The sequence below is a fragment of the Hemitrygon akajei genome, unplaced genomic scaffold, assembly GCF_048418815.1.
Source record: "Hemitrygon akajei unplaced genomic scaffold, sHemAka1.3 Scf000054, whole genome shotgun sequence".
NCBI lineage: Eukaryota > Metazoa > Chordata > Chondrichthyes > Myliobatiformes > Dasyatidae > Hemitrygon > Hemitrygon akajei.
Genome location: NW_027331940.1, coordinates 4,481,699 through 4,506,767, shown reverse-complemented (window position 1 = coordinate 4,506,767; position 25,069 = coordinate 4,481,699). Strand labels below are relative to the sequence as shown.

The window sequence follows — 25,069 nt, the reverse complement described above, 5'->3', positions numbered from 1 at the left end:
ATCTCCACCTGAGCTCCCAAACAATAAGTGGCTGACTTGTCATAGTCATAGCAAAGTACAGCACAGAAACAGGCCTTTTGGTCCATCTATTCCATGCTGGGCTACTGAAACTGCCTATTCCCATTGACCTGCACCGGGCCATGGCGCTCTATACACTTATCATTCATGTATCTATCCAGACTTCTCTTAACCGCTTGTACCACTTGTGCTGCTAGCTCGTTCTACACTCTCACCACCCTCTGAGTGAAGGTGTTTCGGTAGGGAACGAAATAGGTCAAGTGATGGAGGTATGTGTTGGGGAGCACTTCGGGCTCAGTGATCAAAATGCCATTAGCTTCAATATAATTTGGAGAAGGATAGGACTGGACCCAGGGTAGAGATTTTTGATTGGAGAAAGGCTAATTTGAGGAGATGCAAAAGGATTTAGAAGGAGTGGATTTGGGACAATTTGTTTCATGGGAAGGATATCATAGAGAAATGGAAGTCATTTAAAGGTAAAATTCTGAGGGTACAGAATGTTTATGTTCCTGTTAGGTTGCAAGGAAAGGTTAAAACTGAGAGTGCCATGGTTTTTAAGGGATATTGGAAACTTGGTTAGAAAAAAGAGAGATATCTACAATAAATATAGGCAGCATGGAGTAAGTGAGGTGCTCGAGGAATATAAAGAATGTAAGAAGAATCTTAAGAAAGAAACTAGATTAGCTAAAAGAAGATACAAGGTTGCTTTAGCAAGTAAGGTGAACATAAATCCAAAGGGTTTCTACAGTTATATTAATAGCAAAAGGATAGTGAGGGATAAAATTGGTCCCTTAGAGAATCAGAGTGGACAGCTATGTGTGAAGCCGGAAGAGTTGGGGGAGATTTTGAACAACTTCTTTTCTTCGGTATTCACTAAGGAGAAGGATATTGAATTGTGTAAGTAAGGGAATCAAGCAGGGAAGTTATGGAAACTATGACTATTAAAAAGGAAGAAATACTGGATCTTTTAAAGAATATAAAAGTGGATAAATCTCCAGATCCAGACAGGATATTCCCTAGGACCTTGAGGGATCTTAGTGTAAAAATAGCAGGGGCTATGACAGAAATATTTCAAATGTCATTAGAAACGGGGATGGTGCTGGAGGATTGGCGTATTGCTCATGTGGTTCCATTATTTAAAAAGGGTTTTAAGAATAAACCTAGAAACTATCGGCCTGTTAGTTTGACGTCAATGGTGGGTAAATTAATGGAAAGTATTCTTAGAGATGGTATATATAATTACCTGGATAGACAGAGTCTGATTAGGAACAGTCAGCATGGATTTGTGCATGGAAAATCATGCTTGACAAATCTTATTGCATTTCCTGAAGAGGTTATGAGTAAAGTTGACAAGGGTAAAGCAGTGGATGTTGTCTATATGGACCTCAGTACGGCCTTTGACAAGGTTCCGCACGGAAGGTTAATTAGGAAGGTTCAATCGTTAGGTATTAATATTGAAGTAGTAAAATGGATTCAACAGTGGCTGGATGGGAGATGCCAGAGAGTAGTGGTGGGTAACTAAACACAAAGTATGCTGCAGATGCTGTGGTCAAATCAACAGTTTCGGTCCGGAACGTTGACTGTTCATTGCAGCGGATGCTGCCCGACCTGCCGAGTTCATCCAGCTTGTTTGTATGTGGTGGATAACTGTTTGTCAGGTTGGAGGCCGGTGACTAGTGGTGTGCCTCAGGGGTCTGTACGGGGTTCAGTGTTGTTTGTCATATACATTAATGATCTGGATGATGGGTTGGTAAGTTGGATTAATAGGTATGCAAATGATACTAAGGTAGGTGGCGTTGTGGATAATGAAGTAGGTTTTCAAAGCTTGCAGAGAGATTTAGGCCAGTTAGAACAGTGGGCTGAACGATGGCAGATGGAGTTTAATGCTGATGTGTGAGGTGCTACATTTTGGTAGGAATAATCCAAATAGGACATACATGGTAAATGGTAGGGCATTGAAGAATGCAGTATAAGGGAGTGATCTAGGAATAGTGGTGCATATTTCCCTGAAGGTGGGATCTCATATGGATAGGGTGGTAAAGAAAGCTTTTGGTATGCTGGCCTTTATATATCAGAGCACTGAGTATAGGTGTTGGAATGCAATGTTAAAATTATACAAGGCATTGGTAAGGCCAAATTTGGAGTATTGTGTACAGTTCTGGTCACCAAATTATAGGAAAGATGTCAACAAAATAGAGAGAGTACCGAGAAGATTTACTAGAATGTTACCTGGGTTTCAGCACCTAAGTTACAGGGAAAGGTTGAACAAGTTAAGTCTTTATTCTTTGGAGCGTAGAAGGTTGAGGGGGGACTTGATAGAGGTATTTAAAATTATGAGGGAGATAGATAGAGTTGACATGGATAGGCTTTTTTCATTGAGAGTAGGGGAGATTCAAACAAGAGGACATGAGTTGAGAGTTAGGGGGCAACAGTTTAAGGGTAACACAAGGGGGAATTTCTTTATTCAGAGAGTGGTAGCTGTGTGGAACGAGCTTCCAGTAGAAGTGGTAGAGTCAGGTTCGGTATTGTCATTTAAAGTAAAATTGGATCAGTATATGGACAGGAAAGGAATGGAGGGCTACGGACTGAGTGCGGGCCAGTGGGACTAGGTAAGAGTAAGCGTTCGGCACGGACTAGAAGGGCCGAAATGGCCTGTTTCCGTGCTGTAGTTGTTATAATGTTATATGGTTATATGCACATATCAGAATGGGAATGGGACATGGAATTGAAATGTGTGGCCACTGACAGGGTGTAGGTTTTTGCAAGGGGGGCGGGAAAGTAACTTCCGCCACCACCAACGGGTCCAACGTATAATTCTCCGTAACCTCTGCCACCTCCAATGGGATCCCACTACCAAGCACATCCTTCCTTCCCACCCCCTTCTGCTTTTCACAGAGATCACTCGCTACGCGACTCCCTTGTCCACTTGTCCCCCCCCCCCCCATCCTTTCCCACCGATCTCCCTCCTGGCACTTATCCTTGTAAGCGGAACAAGTGCTACACCTGCCCTTACACTTCCTCCCTCACCACCATTCAGGGCCCCAGACAGTCCTTCCAGATGAGGCGACACTTCACCTGTGAGTCAGCTGGTGTGGTAAACTGCGTCCGGTGCTCCCAGTGTGGCCTTTTATCTATTGGTGAGACCCGACGCAGACAGGGAGACCATTTTGCTGAACACCTATGCTCTGTCCGCCAGAGAAAGCAGGATCTCCCAGTGGCCACACATTTCAATTCCACGTCCCATTAACATTCTGATATGTCTATCCATGTCCTCTTCCATTGTCAAAATGAAGCCACACTCAGGTTGGAGGAACAACACCTTATATATCGGCTGTGGAGCCTCCAAACGGATGGCATAAACATTGACTTCTCTAACTTCCGTTAATGCCCCTCCTGCACTTTTTACCCCATCTCTGATATATTTATTTTTCTCCCCCTTCTTTTTTTTTAATCTCTTTCTGCCCATCACTCTGCCTGTTCTCCATCTTGATCTGGTGCTCCCCTCCCCTTTCTTTCTCCCTAGACCTCCCGTCCCATGACCCTTTCCCTTCTCCAGCTCTGTATCCCTTTTGCCTATCACCTTTCTGGCTCTCAGCTTCACCCCACCCCCTCCGGTCTTTTCCTATCATTTCACATTTTCACTCCCCCTCCTACTTTCAAATCTCTTACTATTTTTCCTTTCAGTTAGTTCGGACGAAGGGTCTCAGCCCAAAACGTCGACAGCGCTTCTCGTTATAGATGCTGCCTGGCCTGCTGCGTTCCACCAGCATTTTTTGTGTGTATTGTTACGTATCCCGTAACTGGATCACTTACCAGCAAAGATAGAGAGGTCCGCTGAAGTCTGATGGTACCATTTTCAAACGTTTTTATTTATAAAGGGTTAGAAACGTAAGGTTAATACAAACATTCAGATAGCATACGTCATCAATACTCAATCTAAAGCGCAGGGGTAGTACTACTCAATAAGAAATAAGCTCTATCGTTGTCTAGGGGTTAAACGATTGTCCGATCGAAATATAAAAGTCACGCCAGTTCATGGAGGCTTTTTGCCGCTTGAGGGACCGCTGGGTGTTCACGGGTTGGAGAGAGAAAATAAACTTGCCAGCCTTCTGGACTCAAAGCGTGAGATCGAGAACGGGAGTTCCTCGTTGTCAGTCCGAAATCCTTTTCGGGGTTATTAGCCACTCGATTCCCTAGCTAGGGAACCCAAATCACACGTGGCTTCCGAGCAGCTTCCCGTTATTACGAGAGGAATGAGCGATGGTCTCCGTCTGGTGCGTCGCTGGAGTACCGCCTCCAGCCATCTCCTTTTTATCATGACTGGCAGATTTGTAAATGTCAATCAAGGTAGGGTGATACCATCCCCACACCACATGGCCTGAGGGTGTCCATGTCCCTGATAGCTGGCACGTACTATAGAGTTGCAATTCACACAGGTGCCTCTAAGAACAATGGTCAACTCCGTGGCATTGTCTCTCATTTCCTGGGTCCAAGACCCGAATTAATAGCGATCTTGCGATTCTCTTGAAGGAGAGGGCTGGTCCCGCACCCTTCGGCCCCTCAGAGCTGTGGTACATTCATAACAGTATCTAACTTTGCTGCCACTTTGAAAGAATTATGGACCTGTATTCCAAGTTCACTTTGTTCTACCACAATCCTCAGTGCCCTACCGGTCACTGTCTAAGATTGACCCTGCTTCGTCCTTCCAAAGTGCAACACGTCACACTTGTCTGCATTAAATTGCATCGGTCATTTTTCAGCCCATTTCTCAGCTGGTTTAGACACCACTGCAAGCTTTGGTAGCCTTCCTCTCTCTCCACTACATGTCCCCACTCTTGGAGTCATCTACAAATTTGCTGATTCAATTGACCACATTTTCTCCAGGTCGTTGATATAGATGACAAACAACAACGGACCCAGCACCGATCCCTGTGGCACAGCACGAGTTACAAACTCCCAGTCAGAGATTCAACAGTATATAACCTCTCTGTCTTCTTTGAAAAATCCAATGTCAAATCCAATTTACCACTTTAACTTGCATGCTGAGCAACTGAACTTTCTTGCCCACCCTCCTGTGCTTTACCTTGTCAAATGCCGTGCATTCCTTCGACAACAGCCATTTCCTTCGATTCATCAACTTTCCCGTAACTCCCTGGAAAAACTTTAAAATTGGTTAGACATGAACTACCACTTGATGTCTTATGACCCCAAAAATCAATGGGTTGTCCGAAAAGAGCATATATATCAGACAAACCTTTTGGTGAGCTATTTTACATTAGCAGCTAACCTACTTCATATTTCGTATTTTCTCTACTTATGGCTTTTTAGTTGCTTTCGGCTGTTTAGTAAAAGCTTTCCTCCATATCTTTTTCTATATTCTGTGTCCTCTCTTTGCTTTTGTGCTGGCATTGACTTCCTCGTCAGCCACGGTTGATCATCCTCTCTCTGGTATAATGTTTCATCTTTGGGATTATCTACCTCTATCTGCGCCTTCCGAATCGCTCCCAGAATCCTCATCTATTCCTGCTTTGCTGTTGCCTCTGCTAGTGTCCTCTTCAAATTTATTTTCCCAGCTCCTTTCTCGTGTAATTCCTTTATTCCACTGTAATACGGATACATCTAACTTAAACCTTCTCCCTCTCAAACTGCAGTGTGGGTTCTGCTATTTTATGATCATTGCCTCTTACGGGTTTATTTAGCTGAAGCTCCCCAATCAAATCTGGTGCAATACACAACACCGAATCCAGATCCGCCTTTCCTAGAGTGGGTTCAACCATAGACTTTTCTCAAAAGCCATCTCATAGGCATTCTATAAATTCCCTCACTTGGGATTCAGCACTGACCTGATTTTCCAAAGCTACCTGCGTATTGAAATTCCCCATGACTATTTTAACACTGAGCTCTTTACATGCCTCTTCTCTCTCCCACTGGAATTTGCAGCCCACGCCCTGGTTACTGTTCCATCAGGATCATTTTTCCTAAGCAGTTTCTTAACATCTACATCGTCCATTCCGCTACCACCTCTTTATAAGAACATTTATCTTTCTATGAGAATGGAGTCAACCCAACCCTTTCACCTACCCGCCTATCCTTTCGATTAACTATTTATCCTTGGATGTTAGCACCCAAATATAATCATCTTTCAACGATGATTCAGTGATGCCTGCCATCCATTTTTGCTGTCTCGCTCTCCCCTCTCTTCGGTTCTTGTTGTCACATCTTTTTGATGTAATGTTGCACATTGATGGACAAGTAAGTTAATCACATTGAATATAATCTAGGGTATCTGAAAATCCTTATTCTTACACAATATTGATTTAGAATTTCCTTCAGTTACTGTTTCTCTGTTAATGACTGAACCCAGGGAGGATGAGGCAGCAGCCCAGTGACTGCATCTGTTCTGAAGCTACCGGGGCCATGAACAGATACTTTCCTGCACATTCTCCATGTCTGTCTGTCTGCTCCACAATAAATTCATTGTTTCCTTTTATAGAAAGTCACTGAACTGACAGAGAAGGGAAACCGGACAGAGAGTTCCAGACTCTTCCTCAGTTTGGTGAATGGCAAAGGCTCCCGGGCCCAGAGGGCAATGTGGGAATCCTTTGTGATGTGGAGGACTGAGTTACCGAAATTGGACAGAATACTGAGGGAAATACAGGATCTAGGTATGTTAAAACCACGCACTGAACACAAAGGAACATTGAAATAAACATTTTAGTTACATTGATTATTTTAGCTCTGTTTCCATGGATTTTGTTTTATATTTAAACAGGTCCTGATCCACAGGAATACATGAACATCAGCCAAGGGTTATCTGAGTTACCCACTCAATTGATAGGTGAGTGATGAAATGTACAGTTCAAATCACATCTCAAATGTTAATCTCTGACTTGGCAAAACCTCAGAATCAAAATTCGCCATTAATCATTCGCCGATCTCTGGATTCAGGTTACAATTCAGAGAATCTCTCCTTGCAGCCTGAATATTCGACATTGTATTTTTGTCTTAATCCAGCTGTTGGTACTGCTGAAGTCATCACTCCAGGTCCTCACACTCTGGGAATTCCCACACACCCCAGACAGGCTCCTGATACACTGTATGACCCAGTCCAGGTGTCTTTTCTATCTTCAGACCTTTCATATTCCAAGCCCCTTTTCCTTTGTAATAGCACTACACACACTTCTGTTTGCTGATATTCTTTACCTTTTGTAATTCTGCTAGTGACTTCCACAGAGTTTGTCTGGCATTTCCTTTTCGCCCGTTACTGCAACTACAACATCATTTTCCAGCGGTCATCTGGGAAAGAAAAAAAATACTTTAGATACTTTGAAATCCTTTCTTATATTATTGACCATATCCTTGCACTTCCTGCACATTCATGTATATCTAGCAGCATCTATAACATATTTGCCACTGACATGACCCGGACAGTAACTTCCATGCACCCACAACTCTGTGAAAAAACTTACCACAATTGCTGTAAATTTACACCATCTCACCTTAACCAAATGCCCTCTGGTATTAGACACCAGTCTTATGTAAAACAAATAACAATAGACAATAGGTGCAGAAGTAGACCATTCGGCCCTTCGAGTCTGCACCGCCATTCTGAGATCATGGCTGATCATCTACTATCAATACCCGGTTCCTGCCTTGTCCCCATGTCCCTTGATTCCCGTATCCATAAGATACCTATCTAGCTCCTTCCTGAAAGCATCCAGAGAATTGGCCTCCACTACCTTCCCAGGCAGTGCATTCCAGACTCCCACAACTCTCTGGGGGAAGAAGTTTTTCCTTAACTCTGTCCTAAATGACCTACCCCGTATTCTCAATCCATGCCCTCTGGTACTGGACTCTCCCAGCATCTGGAACATATTTCCTGCCTCTATCTTGTCCAATCCCTTAATAATCTTATATGATGCAATCAGATCCCTTCTCAATCCACTTAATTCCAGCGTGTACAAGCCCAGTCTCTCTGACCTCTCCGCGTAAGACAGTCCAGACATCCCAGGAATTAACCTTGTGAATCTATGCTGCACTTCCTCTATAGCCAGGATGTCCTTCCTTAACCCTGGAGAGCAAAACTGTACACAATACTCCAGGTGTGGTCTCACCAGGGCCCTGTACAAATGCAAAAGGATTTCCTTGCCCTTGTACTCAATTCCCTTTGTAATAAAGGCTAACATTCCATTAGCTTTCTTCACTGCCTGCTGCACTTGCTCATTCACCTTCAGTGACTGATGAACAAGTGCTCCTAGATCTCTTTGTATTTCTCCCTTACCCAACTCTACACCGTTCAAATTATAATCTGCCTTCCTGTTCTTACTCCCAAAGTGGATAACCTCACACTTATTCAAATTAAACGCCATCTGCCAAGTATCTGCCCACTCACCCAGCCTATCCAAGTCACCCTGAATTCTCCTAACATCCTCATCACATGTCACACTGCCACCCAGCTTAGTATCATCAGCAAACTTGCTGATGTTATTCTCAATGCCTTCATCTAAATTGTTGATGTAAATCGTAAACAGCTGTGGTCCCAATACCGAGCCCTGTGGTACCCCACAAGTCACCACCTGCCAAACAAACAAACTGCAAACTCTTATCTATCAAACTTGTACACCTCAGTCAGATCTCTATTCTAACTGCAGATTAAACAAACCAAGTTTATCAAACACCTCCTTGTAGTACATGTCACCGAATCCAGGCAACACCCTGATGAACCTGTTCTGCACCCTCTCCAATCCTTCCAAAAGCTGCAAATCAGAAGTGAATACAATACTCCAGATGCACCCTAAAACCATATGATCCAGGAGTAAAATTAAGCCAATCGGCTCAGTGAATTTGCTCCGCAAATCCTCACAACCCCATTATTCTGCCTTCTCCCAGTAAAAGCTAATGCTTTTCCAAATCAAGAACCTATCGACCGGCATTTTAAATATACCCAATGACTTGTCGTCTTCAGCTCTCTAAGACAATAATTTCACGGATTCACCACCCACCAGTGAAAGAAATTTCTCCCAGTTTGGGTCACCTCCAGCCAGGACAATTCACACAGTACTCAAACATGTTAATTTTCTGTATAAGGATTCCATGTGGGACCTTGTCAAACACCCGACTAATATCCAAGTAAAAGATCTCCATGTGTAACTTCATCCATCACCTTTGTCACCTCCTGGAAGAACTCCATCAAGTTGGCAAGACGCTAACCCCGCCCAAAGCCTTGCTGCTGAACCCCAAACCACCTCAAACAGGCTCTCTTTCATATTCCCAAGGGACAGAAGATATAAAAGGCTGAAGGTATGTACCACCAGCCTCAAGGACAGCTTTAATTCTGCATTTATAAGACTACTGAATGATTAACTTCTATGTTATTATTGGCTCTCAATAATAAGAAGACAATTTTATATATAAAATGTAACATCGAGCAGCTCGTAACTAATAACCACTCACTTAGATAACCACAATATACTTACAGAAGAACAGAAAGAATACACTCAGTGTATGAACAGATTTAAGGAGCAACTGATAATAGATTATGTATCTATCGAGCACTGGGGAGTGTAGAAATCTCTCAGTGTTATATTGACTATCAAAAACTATTTGATTCTGTCTCTCAGATGGTTAAGAGGTTTCAATATTATATAAGATGCATCCAATACTTGTGAAATTTCTACAACATCTAATGAAGTACAATAAATGCCCTATTAACAAGAACAACGGAACAACCACTGTTACCACAATAAATGGAGACATTTTCCAGAGTGACACACTAAGCCCACTATGGTTTTGTCTGGCGTTAAACCCACTCTTGAATTTCCTGAAACAGACAAAAATCAGGTATCAAATCAGAAAAAAAAACAAACGAATTATACCTTGACACAACTATGCAGGGATAATTGGAAATTATTTGCTCTTACATCAGTGGAGCTAAAACAGTTAATTCAAATAATGGAACTAATGTCCAAAGAAAGCATATACAGTATAGCTATGCATGTCTGTGTGAATCCGTAAATAAGTGTGCAGAAATATAAATATAAAAGAGATTAGTGAGTCACTATCGATGGGTTGTTTGTCCATTCAGAAACTACGGTAGATGGCAGAGGAGAAGTTTCTGAACTGTTGAATGTGTGCTTTACTCCGATCCTGTACAGTAGTCCCCATGAACCAGACGGTGATGCAGCCAGTTACAATACTCTCCAAGTTACACCTGTAGAAATATTCCAGTGATGTTGGAAACCCATGATGAAATATAGCCACTGTTGTAGTTTCTTTGTGGCTGCATCCATATATTGGGTCCAGGTTAGATACTCGGAGATATTGACAGCCAAGAATTTGAAATTGCCCACACTCTCCTCTTCAGATACCTCTGTGAGGATTGGTGTGTTGTGTTCCCTCATCTTACCCTTTCTGAAATCCACAATTAGCTCTAACGATATATTTTTATAAACGCAAGCAGGATTCCGCACTCCATCCAAGCATATGCAATTCTGATAAGGGATACACATCACTGAACGTAAATGAAAGCATAACCCATAAAAATGAAGAAACGATCATAATAGAAGAACGTTAACCTTGGAAGAGTGGAAGAGCCTGACTCCCCACGGAAGACATCCCCACGATCTGAGCGATGTCGACAAGGAAGCATTGAGTGCCTGGCTCAGAGTTGGAGACCTCTTCCCAGAAACAGAAGGGAGTATACAGGACCAGGTGGTTAACACATCTAGTTATCAATAATAAGGAATAAAGACCAACAGGTTCAAGGTGATAAATGCTGAAAATTACAAGAGAAGCCAGAAACTATTGAACACATTACAGGATCCTGCAGTAGTTTTACTCAATCTGAGCACTGCACTATCAAGTGGTAGACAACTTTCACCAACATCTTGCTTAAACTACAACTGACAAAAAACACCATCCCTCACTATAAATACAAGTCTACTCCACATTTAGAGTTAGAGTCCGACAAATCCACCGTAACCGATTCATTATTACAGATAGGAAAATTCATAATAACTGTCCGGCTATAATTGTACCGGACAAACTAGCAAAAACAACTTTTTAAATAGATATTGCCATTCCAAACACACATAAATTACAGATATCAATTAATAAAAAACTTTAGAAATATGCTGAATTAAAAGAGGAAATTGAAAGATTGTGGAACATGAACATGATACACATTGTCCCGATAATAATATCAACAACTGGTATCATCCAAAAAGCATTACACGATAGTAATAAAGAATTAGCTCCACACAGCAATGTTCATGTAAATTCATGTAAATCATCGAAAGCCACAATAGTATACACCACGAGAGTAATCTGAAATTACCTATCAATTTAAAATGAGTGTGCTTTGATTTGCCCGTACCTCAGGATTTGCCAGTATAAGTTAGAAAAAAATAAAAAAATAAGTTTATTTATAAAGCACTTTTCATCGGGACGATGTCGTTCAAACTGCATTACAATGGGATAAAGTTCAAACTAGAAAATAAAAGACAAAATAATTTCAATTACAAGCAAGGTTCAAATTCCTAAAAAAAAAGTTTTACGCTGGTGCTTAAAAGTGACTAACGGAGTCTACATCTCTTACGTAGTACTTGCAGAAGTCTTGGTCTCCCTAGTTATATATATCTGCCTCAGAATTTTGTGCAGTACTGCACCATTTTTCTGTGTTGAATTCTACAGTTTAGGAGAATAGTTCAAAAACTTAAAAAAAATCTGACCTGTCAATGATCCTTTGGCCTTGTACCTTATAGTCTGCCTGCACTGTATTTTCTCAGCAACTGAAACACTTTTTCCCTGCGCTATTCTGTTCCGTTTTTCCTTGTAGTACCTCATTGCACCGATGTGATGTAATGACCTATTTGGATCGCGTGCATAAGAGTTTTCATTATACCTTGGTACATGTGACTATAATAACCCAAATTGCCAAGTTATTGTTGTCAATATCACAGAGCTGCTTGGTTGCTTAAGGTTGTTATACCCAGGGGTGGTAGTGGGGAAACACTCCCACGACCTATTAAATGCTCCCAGTGGCGTGCGACTCAAACAGCCTCTGAAAATCAGGTACAGCTCCTGGCCTTCACGTGTGACTTTGCTACTAAGCTTGGCAGAGGCATTTTTTCTGATAGGAGAAAGGGCAAATGCGGGTTACTGCCACCTGACAACCAGTCGCTTCGGGCAATTGGGGCTCGTCGTTCGTGACTGGCAGCTCATCCAGAAGAAGGAAAACAGTGATCTCACGCTGTTACTTTGGGAGTAAACCCAATGGGAAAAGTATAACCATATAACAATTACAGCACGGAAACAGGCCATCTCGGCCCTTCTAGTCCGTGCCGAACGCTTACTCTCACCTAGTCCCACTGACCAGCCCTCAGCCCATAACCCTCCATTCCTTTCCTGTCCATATACCTATCCAATTTTGCTTTAATTGAGAATACCGAACCTGCCTCTACCACTTCTACTGCAGCTGGAGCCCCTAAGACACTTAGGTTGCATTCAACGCGGTCTGGCAACTCCTGTGACACTTCTGGTGCCAAGCTGTATCGGTCTCTGGAGTTCCTTTGTGTTCATCGTCTGCTAATGATGCAAACAATGCTTCAAATATACTCAAATGTTGTCCTAACGAAAGTGCAGTCAGGATTGCAATTGGATATCGGGAAAATTCTCTTCAAAATTAATCAATAACAGGATATGAGTTAGGACATTTTCTGGGACCTCTATCACTGTCAATTCTGGTGTCTGTGAACACAATTTTACTTTCTGTCTTAGTATCCATGGAAGCACTGAATTAATTCATGTAATCTCAAACACTGAATGTTGAAATGCAATTATGAAGTTCTTTGTCAGTTGAGCAATTTAACTTGGTGACCATGTTCTCTGTTCCCATGGAAGATGTTCAACAGAAACACAAGGAGACTCTGCGGGCACAAACTGAAACACTAAGAGTGAACACAATCCTGATGAGGGAGAAGGTGAAGGTTTTCCAGCTGGTTGATCGATACGCTGAGCTCACGGTCATTTCTGCTGTTCGAGATCGGAGACTGGTGGAACATGAGCTGCTGGCAAGAGGCAGAGACCACGAGGAGTGGAGACAGGAACATCTCCGCCGAGAGCTCGAAAAAATCCAGACTGAGCAGTTGTTCCAGAGCTGCTTTTCCCGGAGTAAATCCAACTCTGGGAATTCAGCAGCAGTGGCCGGGGTCCCGGGGATCGGGAAAACAACAATGGTACAGAAGATTGTTTATGACTGGGCCACGGGGAAAATATACCAACAGTTCCAGTTTGTCTTCAGCTTCAAATTCCGGGATTTAAACACAATTAACTGCAGAATAAACCTGAAAGAACTGATTCTGCATCAATATCCTTACTTTGGGAATATCCTGAGAGAGGTCTGGAAGAACCCAGAGGGATTGTTGTTTATATTCGATGGTTTGGACGAATTCAATGACGAAATTGATTTTGCTGACAGTCGGGGAGACACAGAACCTCAGTACACATGCACAGATCCTGAATTCAAGTGCAAGGTTTCTGACATTGTGTACCGTTTAATCCAGCACAAGCTGCTCCCAGGGTGTTCAGTGCTGGTGACCACCCGCCCCACTGCGTTACATTTATTGGAAAAGGCAGAAATCAGTGTCTGGGTGGAAATCCTGGGATTTGTTGGTGAGGAACGGAAGGAATATTTCATCAGACATTTTGAAGATCAGAAGGTGGCGGAAGCTGTTTTCAATTATGTGAAGGAGAACGAAATCCTATACACCATGAGCTACAACCCCTCCTACTGCTGGATCCTCGCTCTGACACTGGGCCCCTTCTTCACACAAAGAGTCAGGGACCCACAGCGAGTTCCCAAGACCATCACTCAACTGTACTCCTACTATATTTACAACATCCTAAAAAACCACAGCCGTGAGATTGAGAGCCCCCGTGATGTGTTACTCAGGGTTGGTCAGATGGCCTTCAGAGGAGTGTTCGAGAAGAAGATTGTGTTTACAGATGGAGATTTGATCAACTACAATCTGCAGCCTTCCCAGTTCCTGTCCGGGTTCCTGATGGAGCTTTTGGAGAGAGAGGATTCTGCCCGGAGTGTGGTGTACACATTCCCACACCTCACCATCCAAGAGTTTGTAGCTGCAGTCGCAAAATTCCTGAATCCACATCCCGGGGATATCATGAAATTCCTCACTGAAGCCCACAACACGACCGATGGGCGATTTGAGGTATTTCTCCGTTTTCTTGCTGGTCTCTCCTCCCCAATGACAACTCGGGGCCTGGAGGAGTTTCTGGGTCCATTTCCTCATCAAACAACCTGCCGGGTGATTGACTGGGTGAAGGAGGAGGTTAAACACCAGATTGGAAACACAAGGAGTGAAGCTGGTAAAAGGAGCCTCCTGAACACATTGCACTACCTGTTTGAGTCTCAGAATCGTGGACTGGCTCAGGCCGCACTGGGATCTGTGGAAATATTTTCATTCAGTGGAATGACAATGACTCCGATTGACTGCGCGGTCCTGTCTCATGTCATCGGACTCTGTGATACAATAAAACACCTCGACCTGGGGAACTGCCACATTCAGTGTGAAGGAATCCAGCGGCTGGGACCCAGGCTGCACAAGTGCCAGAAGTTGGGGTAACTTGATTTCTCTCTCACTCTGAACTGTGAAACTGTTCCATTGTGTTGTTTCATTGTAAAAGAATTCTGATAAATTTGTAGTGAATCTGATTGTGAAGAATTGTGACAAATGCCCACAGGGTCAGTCAGTAATTCCCCAAGGATGGGAGGGTTCTGTGGTTCCTTGTGAATGGATGTTGGAGACTTCATCAGATCAGTGAACAATGGCCATTGGTTTAATGGTAGTAAATTACAGGAATGACCGTGTTTCTCGCTGCCTGTGACACGTCCATTGACAATGTTCCTTCTCACTGTTACTGACACCCAGACCGACACTGACTGTAGCAGGTGGGTCAGAGCTTCACATCCCCTTCTCGGTGAGGGACAAGAGATCGTCAGCAGACTGTCCGAGTGAGAAGGAAAGAAATACCATTGTCAGATTGTCCTCCCCTGCCCTTCCCTGTGTGTGACTTTGCTCACTTCCAGATACGCAGAGAGCGAGGGCGCATCTCCTCTGGGCCTCTGTTCAGACCCAACACACACGTACAAAAAATTTCTGCATCCTCTCATCTTGTAGGATTATCATTTACCCTTGGAATGCTCCTGTGGGACCTCTCATACCAATCCCCCTCCCATTCTTTGGAATCTCGCCCCCATCCCCATTCCTCATGTGGGCTCTCTATTACTCTTTCCTCATTCTCCTGTGGGATGTCTTTTCCACACCCCCCCCCACCCTTCCTGTGAGATCTCTCCTCCCCATCCCCATCCTCCTGTGGGCTCTTTACTACTCTTTCCTCATCCACCTGTTAAATGTCTTTTCCACACACCCCCCTTCCTGTGAGATCGCTCTTCCCCAACCCCCTTCCTCCTGTGTGATTTCTCTTCCCAATTCCTCATCCTCCCATGGGAACTTTCTTCCACATCCCCCTTCTTCCTGTGGGATCTATTTTCCCCATGCCTCATCCTGCTGTGCAATCTCTCTTCCACACTCCCATGCCACCTGTGGGATCTCCCATCCCCATCCCCTTCTTCCTGTGGGATTCCTTCCTCCTGTGGGTTCTCTCTTCCCCATCCCCCTTCCTCCTTTGGGTTCTCTCTTGTCCATCCCCATCCCCCTTCCTCCTGTGGGTTCTCTCTTGCCCATCCCCATCCCCCTTTCGCCTGTGGGAACTCTCCTCCCCATAGAATCATAAAATCATAGAACACTACAGCACAGAAAACAAGCCATTCGGTCCTTCTAGTCTGTACCAAAACCTTATTCCGCTAGTCCCATTGACCTGCACCCAGTCCGTAACCCTCAAGTCCTCTCCCATCCATGTATCTATCCAATTTATTCTTAAAGCTTAAGAGTGAGTCCGCATTTTCTACATCAGATGGCAGCTCGTTCCACACTCTCACCATCTCTCAGTGAAGAATTTCCCCCTAAACCTCTTTCTCCCTTTCACCCTGAAGCCATCCTCCTGTAATTTATCTCTCCTAATCTATGTGGAAAGAGCCTATTCGCATTTACCCTGTCTATACCCCTCAGAGTTTTGTAAACCTCTTTGAAATCTTCCCCCATTCTTCAGCGCTCCAAGGAATAAAGTCCTAACCTGTTCAATCGTTCCCTGTAACTCAACTCCTGAAGAGCCGGCAACATCCTAGTAAATCTTCTCTGCACTTTTTCAACCTTACTGATATCCTTCCTATAGTTCAGTGACCAGAACTGCACACAATACTCCATATTTGGCTTCACCAATGTCTTATACAACCTCACCATAATATTCCAACTCCTAAACTCAACTTTGATTTATTAATGCCAGGGTGCCAAAAGCCTTCTTTACAACCCTGTCTACCTGTGACGCCACTTTCAGGGGCTTATGTATCTGAACCCCCAGATCCCTCTGTTCCTCCGCACTCCTCAGTGCCCTACCGTTTATTGTGTATGTCGTACCTTGATTTGTCCTTCCAAAATGGAACACCTCACACTTGTCTGCATTAAATTCCATCTGCCATTTTCTGGCCCATTCTTCCAGTTGGTCCAGATTCCTCTGCAAGCTTTGAAAGCCTTTCTCGCTGTCCACAACACCTCCATCTTAGTGTCATCCACAAACCTGCTGATCCAATTTATCACATTATCATCCAGATCATTGATATAGACAACAAACAACAATGGTCCCAGCACAGATCCCTGAGGTACAGCACTAGTCACAGGCCTCCAGTCTGAGAAGCAATCATCCACTACCACTCTCTGTCTTCTCCCACACAGCCAATTCGAATCCAGTTTACAACCTCTCCATGGATACCTAGTGTCTGGACCTTTAGAACTAACCTCTTATGTGGGACCTTGTCAAAGCCCTTACAAAAGTCCATGTAGACAACATCCACAGCCTTTCCTTCATATGCATTCTTGGTAACCTCCTCGAAAAACACTACAAGATTCATTAAACATGATCTACCACACACAAAGCCATGCTGACTATCTTTAAGCAGCCCTTGGCTGTCCAAATCCTTGTATATCTGATCTCTCAGAACACCTTCCGATAATTTACCTACTACTGATGTCAGGCTTACTGGCCTGTAATTACCTGGTGTACTTTTGGAACCTTTTTTCAAACAACAGAACAACATGAGCTACCCTCCAATCCTCCGGCATTTTAAATATTTCTGCCAGGGCCCCTGCAATTCCTACATTAGTCTCTCTCAAGGTCCAAGGAAACATCATGTCAGGCCCAGGGGATTTATCTACCTTTATTTGCTGTAAGGCAGCAAGCAGCTTCTCCTCTTTAATCTCTATATGTTCCATGACACTGCTGCTTGCTTCCCTGAATTCCATAAATGCTATGCCAGTTTCCTGGGTAAATATTGATGCAAAAAAACTGTTTAAGATCTCCCCCATCTCGTGAGGCTCCACACATAGACGACCACTCTGATCTTCTCGGGGACCAATTTTGTCCTTTACTATCCTTTTACCCTCAATATACTTGTAGAAACCCTTCGGGTTTACCTTCACATGATCTGCCAAAGCAACCTCATGTCTTCTCTTTGCCTTCCTGATTTCCTTCTTTAGTATTCCCTTATATTTTCTATACTCTTCAAGTATCTCATTTCTTCCCTGTTGCCTATACCTGCTAAACACCTACTTAACCAGATCACCAATATCCCTTGAAAACCAAGGTTCCCAATGCCTGTTAACTTTGCCTTTAATCCTGGCAGGAACATGCAAACTCTGCACTCTCAAAATTTCACCCTTGAAGGCGTTCCACTTACTGAACACATCCTTGCCAGAAAACAACTTATCCCAATCCAATCTTCCCAGATCCTTTCTCATTTCAACAAAATTGGCCCTTCTCCAATTCAGAACCTTAACTGGTGGACCAGTCCTATCCTTATCCATAATTATCTTGAAACTAATGACATTATGGTCACTGGACCCAAAATGTTCACCTACACATACTTCTGTCACCTGACCTGTCTGGTTCGCTAATAGGGGATCAGGTACTGCATCCTCTCTCGTTGGTACCTCAATATATTGATTTAGAAAACTTTCCTGAACACATTTGACAAACTCCACGCCATCTAACGCTTTCTCAGAGTGGGCATCCCCGTCAATATGCGGAAAGTTAAAATCCCCTACTATTACAACTTTCTGTTTCTTACATCGGTCTGCTTCCTCTCTACAGATTTGCTCCTCCAATTCTCTCTGACTATTGGGTGGTCTATAATACAACCCTATTCATGTGGTCGCACTTTTCCCGTTCCTCAGCTCCACCCATATGGCCTCAGTAGACAAGCCCTCCAGGCTGTCCCGTCTACGCACAGCTGTGATATTCTCCCTGACTGGTAATGCCACTTCTCCCCCTTTCATCCCTCCCCTCTATCACGTCTGAAACAATGGAAACCCGGAACATGAAGCTGCCAGTCCTGCCCCTCCTGCAACCAAGTCTTACTAATAGCAATAATGTCGATATCATTATGCCAATCCACGTCCTAAACTCATCTGCCTTACCTACCATACTCCTTGCATGGAAATAGATGCACCTGAGAACATTTCTATCATGTATAATCCTTTGATATCTGTCTGTACAAGCAGTCCTCGTATGACCCTTATCCTCCTCCACCTCACTATCTGCTCTAACACTCTGGTTCCCCTCCCCCTGCAATCTAGTTTAAAACCCCCGGAGCAGAACTTGCTAACCTACCAGCAAGGATGTTAGTTCCCCTCCAGTTCAGGTACAAACTGCCCAATTCGAACTAGTCCCACCTCCCCTGGAAGAAATCCCAATTGTCCAGAAACATGAACCCCACCCTCATGCACCATCCCCTCAGCCACGTATTTAGCTGCATTATTTCTAGCCTCACTAACATGTGGCACGGGTAGCAATCCACCTGTGAGATCTCGCTTTCCCATCCCCCTTTCATCCTCTGGCCTCTCTGTTCCCACTCCCCCTTCCTTCCAACTGTTGGATCACTCCTCAGCATCCACCTTCCTCCTGTGGGATCCCTCATCCCCATCCCTCTTCCTCCTGTGGGATCTCTTCACCATCCACCTGACCCCCGTGGGGGCTCTGTTTCCATCCCTCCACTTCCTATGGGATTTTGCTTCCCCATTTCCCTTCCTCCTGTACATCTCTCTTCCCCATCCCCCTTCCTGCCGTGGGATCTCTCTTCCCCATACCCCTTCCTCCTGTGGGCTGTCTGTTCCCTATACACCTTCCTCCTGTGGGATTTCTCATCACCAGCTCCCTTCCTCCTGATGAATCTCTCTTCCGCATCCCCATTCCTACAGTGGAATCTCCCTTCTCCACCCCGCATGCTCCTGTGGGATCTCTCTTCCGCATCCCCATTCACCCTCTGGGGCCTCTGTTCCCATCACACTTCCATCTGTGGGATCTCACTTCCCCCATCAACTTCCTGCTGTTGGATCTCTCTTCCGCATCCCCCTTCCCCCTGTGGCATTGAAGCTCCCCACCCCTTTCTTCCTGTGGAATCTCTCTTCCCCATTCCCCTTCCCCCTGTGGGATTTAAACTCCCCACCCCTTTCTTCCTGTGGGATCTCTCTTCCCTATCCCATTTCCTACTGTGGGATCTCTCTTCCCTATCCTCCTGAACCCTGTGGGGGCTCTGTTTCCATCCCTCCACTTCCTATGGGATCTTGTTTCCCCATTACCCTTCCTCCTGTACACTTCTCTTCCCCATTCCCCAACCTCCTGTATGATCTCGCTTCCCCACCCACTTCCCCCTGTCTCATCTCTCATCCCCATGCCCCATCATCCTATGGGACTTCTATTCCCCATCCCCCTTCCTTCTGTGGGATTTCTCTTCCCCATCCCCCTTCCTCCTGTGGGATCTCTCTTCCCCATCCCCCTTCCTCCTGTGGGATTGCTCTTTCCCATCCCACTTCCTCCTGTGGGATCTCTCTTCCCAATCCCCCTTCATCCTGTGGGATCTCTTCCCCATCCCACTTCCTCCTGTGGGATCTCTCTTCCACATCCCCCTTCCTCCTGTGGGATCTCTCTTCCACATCCCCCTTCCTCCTGTGGGATCTCTCTTCCCCATCCCCCTTCCTCCTATGGGATCTCTCTTCTCCATCCCCCTTCCTCCTGTGGGATATCTCCTCCCCATCCCCCTTCCTCCTGTGGGGACTCTCTTCCCCATCCCCCTTCCTCCGGTGGGATCGCTTTTCCCCCTCCCCTTTCCTCCTGTGGGAGCTCTCTTCCCCTTCCCACATCCTCCTGTGGGATATCCCTTCCCCATCTTCCCGCCTGAGTGAACTCTCCTCCCCACACCCCTTCATAGAATCATAAAATCATAAAACACCAGCGCACAGAAAACAAGCCATTCGGCCCTTCTGCTCTGTGCCGAAACTTTATTCCGCTTGTCCCATTGACCTGTACCCAGTCCATAACCCTCCAGACCTCTCCCATCAATGTATCTATCCAGTTTATTCCTAAAGCTTAAGAGTGAGTCCACATTTTCCACATCAAATGGCAGCTCGTTCCACACTCTCACCACCCTCTGAGTGAAGAATTTCCCCCTAAACATTTCCCCTTTCACCCTGAAGCCCAGTCCTCTAGTGATATCCTTCCTATAGTTCAGTGACCAGACAATACTCCTGATTTGACCTCACCAATGTCCTATACAATCTCACCGTAATATTCCAACTCCTATACTCAGTACTTTGATTTATGAATGCCAGGATGCCAAAAGCCGTCTTTACAACCCTGTCTACCTGTGATGCCACTTTCATGGACTTATGTATCTGAACTCCCAGATCCCTTTGTTTCTCCGCACTCCTCAGTGCCCTACCATTTACTGTGTATGTCCTACCTTGATATGTCCTTCCAAAATGCAACACCACACACATGTCTGCATTAAAGTTGTGACTAGTGGTGTGCCTCAGGGATCTGTACTGGGTCCAATGTTGTTTTGTCATATACATTAATGATCTGGATGATGGAATGGTAAATTGGATTAGTAAGTATGCAGATAATACTAAGATAGGTGACGTTGTGGATAATGAAGGTTTTCAAAGCATGCTGTTCAAAGATTTAGGCCAGTTAGAAGAGTGGGATGAAAGATGGCAGATGGAGTTTAATGTTGATATGTGTGAGGTGATACATTTTGGTAGGAATAATCCAAAAAGGACATATATGGTAAATGGTAGGGCATTGAAGAATGCAGAAGAACAGAGTGATCTAGGAATAATGGTACATAGTTCCCTGAAGGTGGAATCTCATGTGGATAGGGTGCTGAAGAAAGCTTTTGGTATACTGGCCTTTATAAATCAGAGCATTGAGTATAGGAGTTGGGATGTAATGTTAAAATTGTACAAGGCATTGTTAAGGCCAAATTTGGAGTATTGTGTACAGTTCTGGTCACCGAATTATAGGAAAGATGTCAACAAAATAGAGAGAGTACAGAGGAGATTTACTAGAATGTTACCTGGGTTTCAGCACCTAAGTTACAGAGAAAGATTGAACAAGTTAGGTCTTTATTCTTTGGAGCATAGAAGGTTGATGGGGGAATGATAGAGGTATTTAAACTTATGAGGGGGATAGATAGAGTTGACGTGGATAGGCTTTTTCCATTGAGAATAGGAGAGATTCAAACAAGAGGACATGAGTTGAGAGTTAGGGGGCAGACACTTAAGAGTAATATGAGGGGTAATTTATTTACTCAGAGAGTGGTAGCTGTGTGGAATGAGCTTGCAGTAGAAGTGGTGGATGCAGGTCCGGTATAGTCATTTAAAGTAAAATGGGATAGGTATATGGACAGGAAAGGAATAGAGGGTTATGGGCTGAGTGAGGGTCAGTGGGACTAGGTGAGTGTAAGCATTCGACACGGACTAGAAGGGCCAAAATGGCCTGTGACCTTTCTGTAATTGTTATATGGTTATATAGTTATTAGTCCTGCCTCTCCTGCAACCAAGTCTTACTAATAGCAATAATGTCGATATCATCATGTGCCAATCCACGACCTAAACTCATCTGCCTTACCTACAATACTCCTTGCATGGAAATAGATGTACCTGAGAACATTCCTCTCACGTACAAAACATTGATATCTGTTTATATCTGTCTATACAAGCAGTCCTCGCATGACCTTTATCCTCCCCCACTTCACTATCTGCTCTAACACTCTGCCCCCTCCCCCTGCAATCTGGTTTAAAACCCCCGGAGCAGAACTTGCTAACCTACCGGCAAGGATGTTAGTCCCCCTCCAGTTCAGGTGCAAACTGTCCAATTCAAACTGGTCCCACCTCCCCTGGAAGAAAACCCAATTGTCCAGAAACATGAACCCCACCATCATGCACCATCCCCTCAGCCACGTATTCAGCTGCATTATCTTCCTATTTCTAGCCTCACTAGCACGTGGCACGGGTAGCAATCCACCTGTGAGATCTCTCTTTCCCATGCTCCTTCCTCCTGTAGGATCACTCATCGATTCAGCTTCCTCCTGTGGGATCTCTCATCCCCATCCCCCTTTCTCCTGTGGGATCACTCATCCATCCGGCTTCCTCCTGTGGGATCTCTCTTCCCCATCCCCCTTCCTCCTGTGGGTCCTCTGTTCCCATGCCCCCTCAACCTGAGGGATCTCTCTTTCCCAAACCAATTCCTCCTGAGGTTTCTCTCCGACTCATCACCCATCCGCCTGTATGATCTCTCTTCCCCATCCCTCCTTTTCCTGTGGGATCTCTCTTCCCCGTCCCCCTTCCTCCTTTGAGATCACTCTTCCCCATCCCCCTTCCTCCTGTGAGATGGCTCTTCCCCATCATCCTTCCAGCTATATGACCTCTCTTCACCGTCCCTCCTCTTCCTGTCAGATCCCTCTTCCCCATCCTCCTTCATCCTGTGGGATCTCTCTTCCCCATCCCCCTTCCTCCTGAGGGATCTCTCTTCCCCATCCCTCTTCCTCATGTATGATCTCTCTTCACCATCTCTCCTCTTCCTGTGGGATCCCTCTTCCCCATCCCTCTTCCTCCTGTGGGGTCTCTCTTCAGAAGGAAAGGTAAAGGGGAAGGGAGATCCCACAGGAGGAAGCGGGATGGGGAAGAGAGAGCCCAGAGGAGGAAGAGGGATGGGAAGAGTGATCCCAGAGGAGGAAGTGGGATGGGGAAGAGAGATCACTAAGGAGAAAGGGACAAGAGAAAGACAGATTCCACATTAAGAGGGGAATGGGAACAGAGGCCCAAAAGCAGGAATGGGTACGGTGAAAAGTGTCCCCAGAGGAGGTCAGATGGAGAGATCCCACAAAAAAAGTGTGAATCCCTATCCCCCTTTCTCCTGTGCAGCCTCTGTTCCCATCGCCCCACTTCCTGTGGGATCCTTCCACATCCCCCTTCCTGCTTTTAGATCACTCGTCCTCCTCTGATCTCTCTTCGTAATTCCCCTTCTTGCTGTTCGGCCTCGGTTCCCATTCCCCTCTTCCTGTGGCATCTGTCTGTCTCATCTTCCTTCCTCCTGTGGGATCTCCCTTCCCCTTCCTCCTTCATGTTGTGAGCTCTCTCTCTCCCAAACCCCTTCCTCCCGTTGGATCTCTCTTCCCCATCCCACTTCCTGCTGTGGGATATCCCTTTCCCATCACCCTTCCTCTTTTGGGATCACTCGTCCATCTCATATTCTCCTGTGGGATCGCTCTTCCCCATCCCCATCCTCCTGTGGGATCTCTCTTCCCCATCACCCTTCCTCCTCTGGTTTATCTCTTCCCCATCACCCTTCCTCCTCTGGTTTATCTCTTCCCCATCCCCATTCCTTCTTTGGGATCGCACGTCCATCCGACATCCTTCTCTGGGATCTCTCATCCCCATCCCCCTTCCTCCGATGGGATTTATCCTCCCCACCCCCTTTCTTCCTGTGGGATCTCTCTTCCCGAACCCTGTTTTGGATCTCCCTTCCCCTTCCTCCTTCATGTTGTGAGCTCTCTCTCTCCCAAACCCCTTCCTCCCGTTGGATCTCTCTTCCCCATCCCACTTCCTGCTGTGGGATATCCCTTTCCCATCACCCTTCCTCTTTTGGGATCACTCGTCCATCTCATATTCTCCTGTGGGATTGCTCTTCCCCCTCCCCATCCTCCTGTGGGATCTCTCTTCCCCATCCCCCTTTCTCCTGTGGGATCTCTCTTCCCCATTCCTCCTGTGGGATCTCTCATTCCCATCCCCCTTCCTCCTGTGCGTTCTCTCTTCCCCATCTCCCTTCCACCTGTGGGATCTCACTTCCCCATCCACCTTCCTCCTGTGGGATTTCTCTTCCCTTTCCTCATTCCTCCTGTGGGATATCTCTTCCTCTTACCCCTTCCACCTGAGGGATCTATCTTCCCCATCCGCCTTTCTCCATTGGAATCACTTGTCAATCCGACTTCCTCCAATGTGAACTCTCTTCCACACCCCCTTCCTTCTGTGGGATCTCTCATCCCCACCCTCTTCATCCGATGGGATTTATCTTCCCCAACACCTTTCTTCCTGTGGGATCTCTCTTCCCCATCCCCTTTCCTCCTGTGTGATCTCTGTTCCCCATCCCCTTTCCTCCTGTGGGATCTCTCTTCCCCATCCCCCTTCCCGCTGTGGGAACTCTCTTCCCCATCCCCCTTCCCCCTGTGGGATCTCTGTTCCCCATCCCCCAATCTTCTTGTGGGATCTCCCTTCCATATCTTCCTTCCTCTTCAGGGATCAAACTCTTCCCCATTCCCCTTCCATCTGTGGGATCTCTCCGCACCATCCCCCTTCCTGCTGTTAGGCCTCTGTTCCCATTCCCCTCTTCCTGTGACATCCGTATTTCTCGTGTCCCTTCCTCCTGTGGGATCACTCTTCCCCATCCCACATCCTCCTGTGGGATATCCCTTCCCCAACCCTGCTCTTGGATCTCCCTTCTCCTTCCCCCTGATCCCCACCCCCTTCATCCGATGGGATTTATCTTTCCCACCACCTTTCTTCCTGTGCGATCTCTCTTCCCC

The 25,069-nt window shown here is 45.4% G+C and overlaps 1 protein-coding gene across 1 annotated transcript in view; it reads left to right on the top strand.

Moving 5' to 3' along the window:
- LOC140721352 (NACHT, LRR and PYD domains-containing protein 3-like) overlaps positions 1 to 25,069 on the top strand; it is a 69,198-nt gene that overhangs the window by 23,350 nt on the left and 20,779 nt on the right. The window contains exons 6-8 of the mRNA XM_073036192.1: positions 6,512 to 6,683; positions 6,791 to 6,856; positions 12,919 to 14,656. Coding sequence (XP_072892293.1) covers positions 6,512 to 6,683; positions 6,791 to 6,856; positions 12,919 to 14,656 — 1,976 coding nt within the window. The remainder of the gene's footprint in view (positions 1 to 6,511; positions 6,684 to 6,790; positions 6,857 to 12,918; positions 14,657 to 25,069) is intronic.